The 13,749-nt window shown below is 34.2% G+C and overlaps 1 protein-coding gene and 1 long non-coding RNA gene across 3 annotated transcripts in view; one reads left to right on the plus strand and one right to left on the minus strand.

Moving 5' to 3' along the window:
- LOC126967457 (zinc finger FYVE domain-containing protein 26) overlaps positions 1-8,630 on the minus strand; it is a 32,553-nt gene extending 23,923 nt beyond the window's left edge. Inside the window, exons 1-5 of one of the 2 annotated variants that reach the window (XM_050811923.1) lie at positions 8,410-8,630; positions 6,718-8,344; positions 6,398-6,516; positions 1,983-3,701; positions 18-116 (exon numbers count right to left, since the gene is read on the minus strand). In XM_050811923.1, coding sequence (XP_050667880.1) covers positions 18-116; positions 1,983-3,701; positions 6,398-6,516; positions 6,718-8,344; positions 8,410-8,475 — 3,630 coding nt within the window. In that variant the 5' untranslated portion in view covers positions 8,476-8,630. Of the gene's footprint in view, positions 1-17; positions 117-1,982; positions 5,410-6,397; positions 6,517-6,717; positions 8,345-8,409 lie in introns of those variants that run through there. The other variant, XM_050811924.1, reaches the window with a different exon arrangement.
- A 672-nt stretch (positions 8,631-9,302) lies between these two features.
- On the plus strand, positions 9,303-12,386 carry LOC126967368 (uncharacterized). The gene is made up of 3 exons (XR_007729983.1): positions 9,303-9,566; positions 11,177-11,362; positions 12,261-12,386. It is a non-coding gene; the product is annotated as an uncharacterized LOC126967368 (long non-coding RNA).
- The last annotated feature ends 1,363 nt before the right edge of the window (positions 12,387-13,749 follow it).

The following is a 13,749-nucleotide window of genomic DNA, read 5'->3' on the forward strand; positions in this document are numbered from 1 at the left end:
TGGAATGTTTCTATTACCTGTTGATTATCCATAAGCACTTCTACAATATGTTCTGGACTTTCTATTGATTTTTCATAAGTATTATACCAATTATTTGTTCCTAGTATAGATGATATCTAGAAAAAATATATAATTATACAATTCAGAATTTTAACGATTCTATAAATAGCTCGGCGATAACACTATTTTTTGGCAGCGACTGATAAATTATAATAATGTTGTAAAGGACGTAATAATGGATATCACTAATTTTTATAAAAAATTTAATATAATATTTATATGATATGAAAATAAATATATAATCGTAAAAAATATATACGTCAAAATCAAACTGGCAAAATCAACCGAGCGTCCGTCTGGCCGCCATTTTGACGTAGTCTGTCACTCGCATCCAGGCCCTTACTGTAGTTGGGTAGTTTTATTCCTCGATGCAACATTTGGGAGTGCTTAGATTGGGCTGAGAACATTGATCGTGGAGTGTGTTGAAAGGACAATCGAGACAATTAGTGCTACAACTTCATGATTACTTTGTACAAGAAAATCAAAATGGCGGTCCGCTTATACCTATCTCCCAAGTGCGAAACCGTGTTGCGGCCGCGTTGCTTATCAGTCTTACAACGGTGACTAAAATCACTAACGAAGCCTACGGCTGGAGCGGCTTAGTACAAAACAGGCTTTTTACACAAAAAGAAAACGCCGGCGTCGTGATGTGACAGCAGTTCACGATTTTGACGCTGATGCCATTTGTCGTCATGATTAAGAAAACTTGTTTCATTGAAAAGAAGTCGTCTATTTCCTGGTCGAAAATCTTCTTTGGCGAAAATTTTGAAAGTAATTGGCTTTTCGTATAAAAAATCGAATAATAGAAAACTTTTAGCGGAACACACTGGTACTACTTTGGCACGAAGTAACTTTTTAAGAGAGGCAAAAAAAATGAAGATTCGACAATATGGTTCAACGCTAACCACGCCGTATCTCCTATCTCGTATCCTGGACTGACGACACTGCTGCTTCCACTGCCGCAGTTCCAATTAGAAAAGACGAAGGCCTCATCATTTGCCAAGCAAAAGGTTTTGTTCAAACGCACTGCTGACATTTAAATCAAAGAAATCTGGCGATTACCACAAAGAAATGAATACGGAGGTGTATGAAGAGTGGTTCAAGAACTTGCTTCTATGATTGGAAGAACGGAAGCAAGTCAATAAAAAAAAAGAAATTATTAATTGGAAACGCGAAAATGGAGAAAATGTGGACGAGTCCATGTTAAAAATATTAAAACCAAAATGGTATGTGATCGATGAAATGGCAGCAGAATATGATCATATCGTCCTTAGGATTCCTCCATATCACTGCCAATACAACGCAATAGAGCTTATATGGGCACAAGTAAAAGGACATGGCACATGAAACAATACAAGCCCATTCACAGCTAATAAAATGTTGCATTTACTCAAAAACAGACAAGTGAGGGAGGGAGGAGAAGCAGTGTAGGAAGAAAACTAAGAGAGTTATAATGTCTGATTGGGACCGTGACATTGCATTTGATAATTTATACACACAAGAGATAATCATCAATATTATGTACTGAAGACTCCTCATCGGACGAATCTAGTAAAATGGTGATTCTGACGACTCATTTTAATAAAAGGAATTTTAGTTGTTATATTTGTAGCCCTTATACTAAGAAAAAAGCAAAACTTTATATAATGTTATTATTTTAATATATTGGTGGAACCAATTTAAAATTTTGTCGTCTTCTTGATTAAATAACATATTACACCTTATTAGCATTCATATCTACAGATTATTTGCAATTTGTGACTCAATCGTAGTAATCGTTATGTGTAGCATGACTAAGGGTGCGGTACACGTCCATTAAGTACAATATTATTTGTATTTAATTTTAACTTAATCAACACGAAACTTCATGGGCGTAAGCTGTCAAAAAACGATTAATGAAATGGATTAAGTGTAAGTCTTACCTGGTCATATATGGGTATTTTGGCGATCCAATTACTGCACTTCGCGTAAAAATCATCTTCGATGGGTGATTTGCCCAATAGGAATCGTAAGTAATCTACCAATTCTAGAGCACCCTCCGGCGTCCAGCAATTCAAATTGTTAAATATCAAATCCACCTTCAAGTCAGGACATTTAACATGCTGACAAAACTTCCAATTCTGATTTATCATAGAGTTAGTAGATAACTTATACAAAATTAAATCTTTTAAATTATTTAAATTTGCACTTTGTGCGACTTGTCGTTCTGAAAGCGAATCAATTATTCTCAAACATTGCAAAATCTTTCCACATTCCAATAGTTTAGGCAAATATGAAAACAGTTGATCCAAGTCAATGGTAGTGTGCAATGATGCCAGATATTTGTTGTTATTGAATAAAACTTTTGTTTGATCGAATCTTTCTAGGTCCATAAATTTATTTAAGCATTTTGTTCGCGCATCTATACTTTGCTGCATATCAGTATCGTTAAGAGCCGTATGAATTTTCTTTATAATATGCGCGAGAACCCAATTGTGTAAAATAACATATGTCAGACATTGCGGGTCCGGCGTGCGTGGTAAAGGAGCAAAGTCAGCTATAGGCTCAATAAACAGTTTCTCCTCAGGATTCTTAAAGTCAAACACGAAATGTAGAAGATTATTGAAACTTTCTTCACTTGCTTCATTCGACAATTCCACTAATGTTATCGACGGACAAAAGTTTAAAATAAGCTTGGGTATGAGATTTACATTAAGTTTCTTACATATGGCTTCCAAATGCGTTATAGGCAAATCCTGATTGTTTATCATATTTCCAAATATATCATGCAAATGCCTTTCCAGTATAACAAAATATGGTGCAGCCGTTGTTAATTGTGCTTCATCCAACACATTTTCGTCTTTCAGCTGCGATACAGACTTCGCATACATATAACATTTTCTGAGATAATGAACTCTAGTTTTCTTGTTGTTATATTGAGTTACTTCTGCAATGTTACACAAGTCCTTATCGGATGCAGCTACTACATTCATATAAATTTGGTGATATTTCTGCAAGACGCTCGAATCTAACTCCTTTGACCTACTTGAATTTACAATTACCTCTAGGTCTCCACAGCATTGCTTTAATTCCCTGGACAGCTGGTTGAGTTTGCAGAAATCTTTATGTTTGATAGGTATTCGACAGTCTGTTATGAGCTCACAAATATTATCTCCGTACGTAAATGTACTATCAGTATTGCCGAATATTTCAAATGTAACACTTGCTATATCTTCTACAAATTTAATATAATTTTTAGTATTTTTCGATGATGTGGTATCTGTACCAGATCGAACTTCGGCTAGTTTTCGCTCCACAACATTAATAAGGCCATAGGTTATTTCTCTATTTAGGCCACTACTAATGAGAATGTCAACTGCATTTATAAATGGTGAATTTTTGTGGGTGTAAAGTTGCAAGTGTGGATGACGAGAGCCTAATTCTATGACATCAAAGGAATTTGGTGCTCTGTTTGCAGCTAAGAAGCCTTCCACGAGGCCCATTACTTCTGTCGAAACAACGGAGAGCGCTGAAAGCTCCTTGCTCGGATATCGTGAACAATCGCGATAACAAATTATATTCTTTAATTTTGCGATTAAATTCCTCAGTTGTTCTGTGAACGCCACTTCCGTTGCTATTTCTGAATCAAATAGGTCAAACATCTAGAAAGGTACATTATATTATTATTTTTCCTAGGAGTCATATGGTATGCAAGTAATTTAGGTGACTTTTTTATGGAAGAGGAGGGTTAACGAGCGTACGGGTCACCTGATGTTAAATGATCGCCGCCGCAAACATTCTCTTGCAACACCTGAGAAATCACAGGAGCATTGCCGACCTTTAAGGAAGGTGTACGCGCTTTTTTTGAAAGTGACGACCCGGAAGCACCGTACAAGGAAGCTCATTCCACAGCTTGGTTGTACATGGAAGAAAGTTCCTTGAAACCGCACTGTTTCGATGATATTCTAGTTTGTGTGCGAAGCGTGTCGTGCGAAGATGGAAATACGCAACAGGAATCAGGGAAAACAGCTCTTCAGAACACTTCCTGTGATAGATGCATAGAAGACTCGTTCGAGTCGTTTACAGAGCACTCGGTCACCGACAATTCGAACAACGCTACAACCCAGTGGGAGCGCCAGACCAGAGATGACAGCAATACTCCGATGTGGCTGGACCTGCGCTTTGTTTAGCGCTAGAATGTGGACCGGCTTGAAGTATTGCCGTGCTCTATTTATGAGGCCCAGCTTCTTCGAATGCAATATGGTTTTTCATTCCACAGTCACTACTGCTCTACGGTTATCTGGAGCAATTTTCCGGCAAGCCTATTTTTAATATTTAATCTAACGTAACATAATACCTACAACTGGCGCCACCAATGCATCTGAAATTAGTATTTACTACCAACTAAGGTATACTTTGATTCACCGATCTACTACCAGGTCGCCAGTTTTAAACTAGATAGCATTGCCGCAGTGACGTCATCTTTCTATGAGGCAGTATTAACAATCTCATCCCAGGCGACGCCCGCCACCCGGCCCTACGTCGCGGACGTCTGTTCGTGCTCCGCCACCGCGGGTCAATGCGTGGGGCCGGTCACCTCTACCGGTTGTTGCAACCAAGGCGGCCCCTGCGTCTTAGAGGCCACCGTTGGCGCGGCTTGCCGTGCCCGCATCGCAACATAAAACTGGCATCGCTATGACCTGACCGATGACATATGACCGATAAACGGCCATGTGTGGTCTCGCAAGACAAATAAATATCGCTGCGGGCTCCACCAGTGAGCTCAGAGCGACCCTCAGGCCGTACTTCTGTCTAAGAACATCGTTATGTTCAAGGCCGTGTAAGACATACCGCGCGAATTAACATTCGCGATGGCTAACTGTGGACGGTTAAATTGCATACGCTCCGTTTGCGTACTTTAACGCATAGAACTCGAACAACAATTAGACTTGATCATTAAACACCCATGGATGCACTTCCCTGCAATATATATGGATGTGAGACATGGGCACTCAATAATGAGCACCCCAACAAGCTTAAGTACTGCCAAAGGTCTATCGAACGAAGTATGACGGGAACACAGACGCTATACAAAATAAGAAATGAAGACCTGAGACAAAAAACAATACTTAATAAAATAGATCAGCACAAGTGGAGATGGACTGGCCAGATGTTGAGATAGCCAGGAGAAATGGATCAAAATTGTCACTAATTGGTATCCAAGAGGTTGCACACGGAGCCAGAGGGGACCATGTGAGGATGAACTAAAACTCTGACATGACATATATTTTAAATACGTAAAAATAATTAATATATTAACACAGTAAGTCATTTTTCAATTAAATTTGGCGCACTGATTGTCCTGGAAGTTGAATAAATATTATTATACTGTTGTAATGCAATTTACATTGCAATGTAAATTGCATTACAACAGCTATGACACTAAAATTATGAAAGAGAACGTACAGTCTGAAGAATATATTAATAACTGTATTGAAAGTAACCTTGCTTTTCTTCGTTTATAAATAACTTTTATAATATTTAAATATTATATTATAATAAAGAAATATAAAGTCCATTAGAAAGAGAAAGGTATTATACACTACTCGCTTGTGTATACGGCTGTCGCGCCTGCGCACGTCTCATTTAACGGTTCTATTCCACGGATTTTTTCTTACGGTTTTACTATCACATTTTTTTCAGTTCTGTCCCACAGCAAAATCCCTATCTCCTCCAAGCCTGCCGTAAGGAACTTCATTCCAATAAAATATGTTAACTTTTATTGAAATTATAATGTTGACGACAAACCTCATATTTCTATTTGATAAACACTTCAATTAAAATGTAGCCTCGATTAATCTATATACTAATGAAATACGAGTTTAATAAAATATCTGATAAGCTAGTAAATAAACAACACATTGTTGGCAACAGAGGCCAATGATTTATAGTTTAGATTGTAATATTTATTACTGATAATGCTGCACTAGCCATTGTTTTTCTAATACAATATGTTTTCAGCTGGAAGTACATTCTAACAGTATAATAAATTAGCTACAAATGTACATTATTAACTATTACTCATATTTTTACTTTGATTAATACAGACAATTCCGCGGCAGCCCCAAAACTATTGAAACTAGAAGCCATAAATTTTTCATGAAATTGACATATTCAAGTTACCCGACCTGATATGTATAACTTCTGTTCCAGTTGGGTAACTTGAACGCTTCTCATATCAGTATCAGTCTTTGACTCTGACTTGCATAAGCAACAGGTGGAATAATATTAACAAAAATAGCACAGTGATACAATAAAGACTATAAAATGATCTTAGCTTCATAGTTACCATACATACCTCTAATATTTGATTAGCTTTTGGGAAATCATTATGGTGTAAAGCTAATGCAACCAGACAGATTGGTTTAGCCAACATTATTGATATAAAGTCTATTGTATTCCTTTTCACACTGCAGGCTGAAACATTTATAATTTTAAGTTTTTATTGTGTCATTGTAGTACATCACTCAATCTATTTCCCTTGATTAAAATACATCATGAAAAGCATGTAAATATAAACTATTATTGCTAAATACACATATTATGTCTAAGCAATTTAATGAACCTCATTGTTCTCAAACTCAGAACAGTTTTTGTTCCAATTGCTGATTTATTTACCTTCATCAGCTGAAATAGTAGATGTCAACATAGTTTTACCAGGTTCAGGTTTTGGATTAGTAAACCGTCTCCGGACTTTAGGTTTCTTCTTCATTCTCATATCGAATTCCGAATCATCATCCTCACTGCTGTTGTCAACTTTCACATAATCCATGCACAGTTTTAATTGTGCTGGACTGGTGTCTGGTGGTAGAGTTGATACCAACTGCATTTTCCATATTGAGTGGTTAACAACATCTGCTAATCTTTTAAACCTTGTGGAGATATTAATTTCTTGGGTACCTATCTTTTTTGATAGTATTTCTATACACATTTTAAGCATATTCAGAATTTCTTGTGTTGTAAAAGAGCTGCATATGAATCCTGTATTTGAGTTCTTCACAATTTCTTTGCTTTTATTTTGTTTTTTTGAATAAAAGTAAGAACATTCTGAGTGTGTCCCACAGGGAATGTCCTGGTTGTGTTCATAGCAAGAAAAGTATTCATATCTCAAAAATAAACATGAAAATATATTTTCTATGACTTCAATACAACAATGTAAAGGTTGCAAAGCCAATACCAATCTTTTAATTTCTTCCATAGCACTATTAATTTCCTGCATGTTTTCTGAACCTTCTGATGAATTTAATATAGTGTCAATTACCTTTGTAATTATACAATAACTATTATATGTTGAAATATCCCAGACTGCATCACGATGGCTCTTTGTGTCAACCTGCTTATTGCTTAGACATTGAAGTTCATAAATGTAATCATTGTTCATGGTCAAAAGCTTAGATACTTTATATCTATCTACTCTAGAGAGCCTGCAGACTTGTGATATGACTGTCAATGCACTCTGAACTAAAACTTGATTAAATATTGAAGTGCTCAGAATTTTACAATTATTTTCCATACAAAACTTAATTAGAGTTAGTTCTCTTTTAATTTCAATTAGATAAAACTGTAACTGTTTGTCAGATGTTGTATAATTATCAAGTATTGAATATATATTGGTCAGTTGATTGATCAATGATGGCAAATCATATGATTCCGGGCAATTTGTAAGATCAATAAGCACTAAAAATAGTAATTGCTTTGTAAAATTATTAATTTCAAATGTAACTGTTTTCATATCATGCAGTTCTTGTTTATACACTGCAGCAGCTTTAAGCAGCCAATGAATTTTCTCTTCATAGCATAGTTCTAACATATAATCTGCTGTGAGTTTAAATTCTCTTTGCAGATCATCTCTGTATATCATATCAGTAAACAAATGTATAAGCTCAGGTTTATTTTGAGGGATTAAACTAATCAGCACTTGTTTTCTGTGCTGTTTGAAACTATCACCCCCTATTTGTTTAAGTAAATCATTGGAATATGTTGCTTCTTCATTCCATTTTGTTATTGCTAGTGTTGTTATTAGCTTATCAGCATCATTTTCCGTGATTCCATCTCGTATAAATTCATTTATTATTGAGTTTATTTTAAGCAGCTCTGTATCAGATATAAGCTGTTGCATATATTTTATAATTTCACACGTAGTTACAGGATTGGTCCTCAAATTATTTTTAAGAAACTGTACAATCTGGTTTGTCAATGTAATAGTCTTTCTTTCATCTGTTTCATTGAATAGCCGTGTAAATTCCTAAAAATATAATCTCATAAAATTTTGTCTTTATTGTATTGAAACTGTAATGTTTGTTTACTTACATCGTAAATATCATCAGTAATGTTATCAAGCAGATGCAACATATATGCTAATTCTTCCTCAGCCATGGTTTTGAAAATGCTTCAATAAGCTTTATTATTTTAAATTATGAGCTAATTGCATAATAAAATAACTTCGAAATCCGAAAAGGTATGTATTTTACACTTCATATTTATTTAATTCGTAACAAATATTTATTATTACAAAGACCAACAATGAACAAAGAGTAAGGACCAAGACTCGTTAGAGTAAAAGTGTTCTGTGATAAAGACATTTTTTTTTTTTGGTTCTATTCGTCCATCTGGACAGGCAAAGGGGTCAAAAGCCCATACAGCCATGTCTTCATTTTTATTTTTCTATTCTTCACGTTACACAGCTTGTTCAAAGTCAAGCTAAGTATTTAATATTTATATAATCTTCATCTTCAAACATAAATAGTACAATTTCACATAAAAGTAGTATTTCGTGTTCTTCATGTTTCATTTTCTTCATATACATATAGGTTCGCATGAAAGGCCGAAGCCAAGTCTTTTATTGATAATATTCTTGTTCCAATTAAGATCAAGCTTAGCCCCTTATTTTTAATAATAAACTTTTATGATATAATACTAAAATATAAATCTCATATACGTTATAAGAAATATATTATACATGAATTATAAATAATAATGATGAATATTAGTTGAATATAATTATAAGATAATATGAAACTAATTTAAGGTATAACTACAAATATACTATTTACATATATTCATTAAAATTTATATTATAAACACAAGTCCAATAATAATTTATGGACGAATATGTTTTAAGTCTGTGTAAGGGATTGTGTCAAAAGGCAAGCCGTATCTTCAAATTTCGCCTACCGTTGAAACTATAAATTTGTAAAGCGGCACGAAGCAGTCATAAGTTTTCAATAACTGCTGAAGTGAGCGCGGGATGTCTTCAGCATTCTTATAAATATCCAAGAGGCAGTCTATCAATGTAAATCTTTGAAGATTATATTGGGGACAGTCAAAGAAAATATGATTAAGAGTTTGGATGGATAAATTACAGAATTGACAAGTTGGAGAATCTAAAACACCGATCCTAAATAAATGAGCACCACTACGAGAATGTCCCAGACGTAACCGACAAATTGTGGTGTAAAATTTTCTGTGTAAGTATTTTTTATATTAACAAACCAGGGAGGAGAGATTTCGTTTTTAATGTCGGCTAACCATTTGCCCTTTGTTTGAACAACTTGTTGCCAATAATTCTGAAAGTCTTGCAAGAATGTACCTTTAAAATGAGACAGTGCATCTGTGTGTGGTATGGGAATGTTCAAAGCAGTATGTATCTGATTACTATTCACAATAGATTTAGCAAGATAATCAGCTTGTTCATTTCCTTCCACGCCTATGTGTGAAGGAGTCCAGAATAAAACAATATCTTTTGTTAGGGATAAGCATTGATATTTGTCTCTAATATTGTAAATGATGAAATTAGTTGTAACATTACATTTAGGATATTGTAAAGCTTTTAAAACACTCATGCTATCTGTTATAACGATCCAATTATTATATGACTGTTCTCCAATATATTCTAGAGCAGCATATATGGCAGCACATTCTGCTGTGTATATACTAGCCAAGGTATTTAACCTATGACCAAACCCACTCCGCAGTTGTATGTCATAAACTGCCATAGAGACAGCAGTATTACTTTTAGATCCATCAGTATAAAGTTGGTTATAATTTTGCCACTCTGACAGCATACTATATACATCTTCCTTATATTTTAATGATTCATTAATAATTATTTTAATAGGTGTATATTTTGAATTATAAGAATTTAAAGAACATGGCCAAAGAATACTAGAAAATAGATTATGATCACAAGAAAAATGTAACAAATCAGAGATGCCTTCTACTTGATAGTAGGAATTATTGTCAGTTCGGTTAATATAGTCCTGCTTTAATTGGAGTGGATGATTATTAATAGAAGTTAATTTGAGCAAGAATTTTGTTTGTAGATATTTGAATCTAAGAGCTAGTGGGGGAATATTACATTCTACTTGTAATGATATAATAGGAGTAGACCTAAAAGCGCCTGTTATGATCCAAAGCATTTATTTTGTATTTTTTCTAATTTATTCACTAATGTAATTACTCCACCATAACAAAAGAAGGCATACTCAAAATGGCTACGGTCTAATGACTTATATAGTGTTAGCAAGATGCGTGGGTATGCACCCCAATATGTACCAGCTAATGATTTCAGAATATTGCAGGCCTTTAATGCTCGATTTTCTAATATTTCAACATATTTGTGTGCCATCTAAAATTACTTAAAAACGTAACCCTTAAAACTTTATTGAATTATCTATTGAAATTTCCTGAGTACCATAATACATTTTTGCATCTCTTATTCTTATAGAATGCTTTGAAAATATTACTACTTTGCTTTTGTCAATACTGACCTCAAGACTAAGATATTGAAAATAAAGCTCCAATTTTTTGAGTGCTACATTAAGATCTAACACAACATTTGATAAATTAAGTCCTGAACTATACACTACTAGATCATCAGCAAATTGGAGGTTAGAAACTCTATTACCCAAAACAATATTTATTTGATTTATGTAGATTATAAAGAGCAATGGACTCAAAATTCCGCTCTGCGATACGCCTCTATATGAATATCGAGGACCTATTAATTGGTTATTGACTCTATGTTAAAGTTTACGACCATGCAAGAAATTGAATATCCAACTAACTATTTTTTCAGGGACATTTAAGGATAGAAGAATGGATGATAATTGTTCTAAATCAACATTATTAAATGCTCCTACAACATCCAAAAAAACACCAGCCAATATCTTATTGTCAATCTGGGCACTATGGATGTCAAGACATAAATGTCTTATACTCTCACAAGCAGAACGACCACATCGAAATCCAAATTGATTATTAGGTAAGAGGTTGTTACTTTTAATATAAAATATTAATCTCTGTTTTATTAATTGTTCAAAAATTTTACCAACACACGAGCTTAGTGTGATAGGAGGATATGAATCAGCTGAACTAGAATCTTTCCCATGATTTAAAATTGGAATTAGACAGTCTGTTTTCCATTCTTCTGGAATAGTGGAGTTCTTCCATAGGAGATTTAATATTTTTAGAAACTTATTTAAGTTAGAAGAGTTTAGGAGTTTAAACATTTTATAGGAGAGCCAATCCAAACCGCATGCAGAGTCCTTTCTTGATGATAGACCAGCTTTTAATTCTTCAATAGTAAAAGGGGCAATCATAAAAGAGTTGGTGCTATTTAAAGGATGATTATTGTGAATAATTGTCAAATTTGGTACTGTATCTGGAGTATATTTGTGTAAAAAGTTGGATATCCAATTATTGCTAGAGAAACAATTATTATTAGAATATAAGTTCTTAAATTTCCACATTTTTGTCCAAATCTGTTTCATTGGTGTTAACCTATTTATGGTGGAGCAAAAATCTGTCCAGGATTTACGACGTTCAAGTCTTAATATACATTTTTTCTTTGCTTGAGCTTGCTTAAAATGAATGTAGTTTTGGATATTGCAATTTGATTTGAATAACAGATAAGCCTGTTTGCAATCTTCTACCACTTTAGTACATTGCCGATTCCACCAGGGAAGTTGTCGCTTTCTTTTAGGTAGATTAGTAATATTGTTACAGTGGTAGTTGGTTTTAGGAACTGAATTTTCTACCGCTCTAAGAATTATGGAACAGAAGTTATTGTAAGACTTCTGTAGATTACAATTATTTATATCAAATTGTTTTAACAAGTCATTTACTAAGTTCTCATATTGGTCCCAATTTACTATTTTCAGATTACTGTGTGGAGGAATGTTGGATGGAATTGAAGAAGATTCAGTTTCCGACACTACCATGGAAAATTTTGTGATTGTAGGCAAGTGATAGCTGCCCAAAGAGTCCTGATGAACTTGCCATTCACAACAGCACAGGAATAATGAAGATGATACTATTGTTAGATGTAGTCCATTTGGTCTCCAAGAAGTAGTACCCACTGTAGTTGGTTGATCATTATTTAAGAGCATTAAGTCATTATCGTCCATTACATCCATGATGTCTCTACCTCTAGAATTGGTTCTATTACAACCCCAAATGGTATGGTGAGCATTAAAATCACCAGCAATTATTAGTGGTTTTGGAATACTATGCAACAGTCTATTAAATTTAGATTTGTCAAAGTTAGGTACACTGTTGCCAGGACTATAAAAGCTAACAATTGAGATGTCTTTTTGTTTGTATTTAATTTTGATTGCTACATTTTGCAAGGAGTTATCAGAAAATGTTTCTAACTTTTGAAAATAAATGCCATTTCTAACAAAAATTGCTACACCATTGTGATCATTACCACAATCATTTCTTATTATTGTATAACCTCTGATAGAAAACTGTATATTTGGTTTAAGCCAAGTTTCTGATATAAGTGCTATATGTATGTCCTGCTCATAAAGTAGGTTTTGAAGCTCAAGTCTGTTACTCAACAGACTTTGAGCATTCCACTGTACTAAGTTAAGTTTGTGACAGTTGAATGTGACGTTTTATTTTTAATTTGTATGGTATCTTTAATAGCTGAACTAATAGCGTGTGAGCTAATGCATTGATTCTGTGTTTTATTTAGTGTAATGACTTTTATTATTGATTCTGTGATTAGGTTCATTGCTAATGGATTGGATAAAATTAAATTAATGATGTCTTGTGTGTTCTCTGTCTTATTGAGTGATGGAAAGTTTGTTGGATGTTTAAATAAATCTGATAATGGTGTTTTACTTTTATTTTTCCTATCCAATATCTTTTTTTGTTTTATAGGGCATTGACCTGATACTGCAAGATGGTTACCTTTACAGTGCACACATACTGCTTTGTCAATAGGTATAGTACATTCTTTATATGAATGATTTTCAGTGCAGATTGAGCAACGCTGAGCATTCTTACAGAATTTAGCCAAGTGGTCAAACCTAAGGCATCGGAAACACTGCTTAACTGGCGGCACATAAGGTCGCACTGGTAGACGCCACATCTTTAAGTAAACGTAATAATGACTGCCTGTGTAGGTTGTAATATAAAACCACTATCGGATTTGTTTTTTTTCATTATACGCCGAACAGAAATATTTTTTTTTGTACTTGACAAAGATTTGAAAATTTTTTTGTTGGACATATCAATGGGTACGGAGGAAATCACTCCAGACAATTCAGTGGCACCAGCTGGGATGGACGCCTTAATATTTTGTTCCCTTAAAAATGTCGTGTTGTCTAGGAATGTATTAGCCAAATTGGGTCGTTCAAACAC

Source organism: Leptidea sinapis, chromosome 13, assembly GCF_905404315.1.
Source record: "Leptidea sinapis chromosome 13, ilLepSina1.1, whole genome shotgun sequence".
NCBI classification, from domain to species: Eukaryota; Metazoa; Arthropoda; class Insecta; order Lepidoptera; family Pieridae; genus Leptidea; species Leptidea sinapis.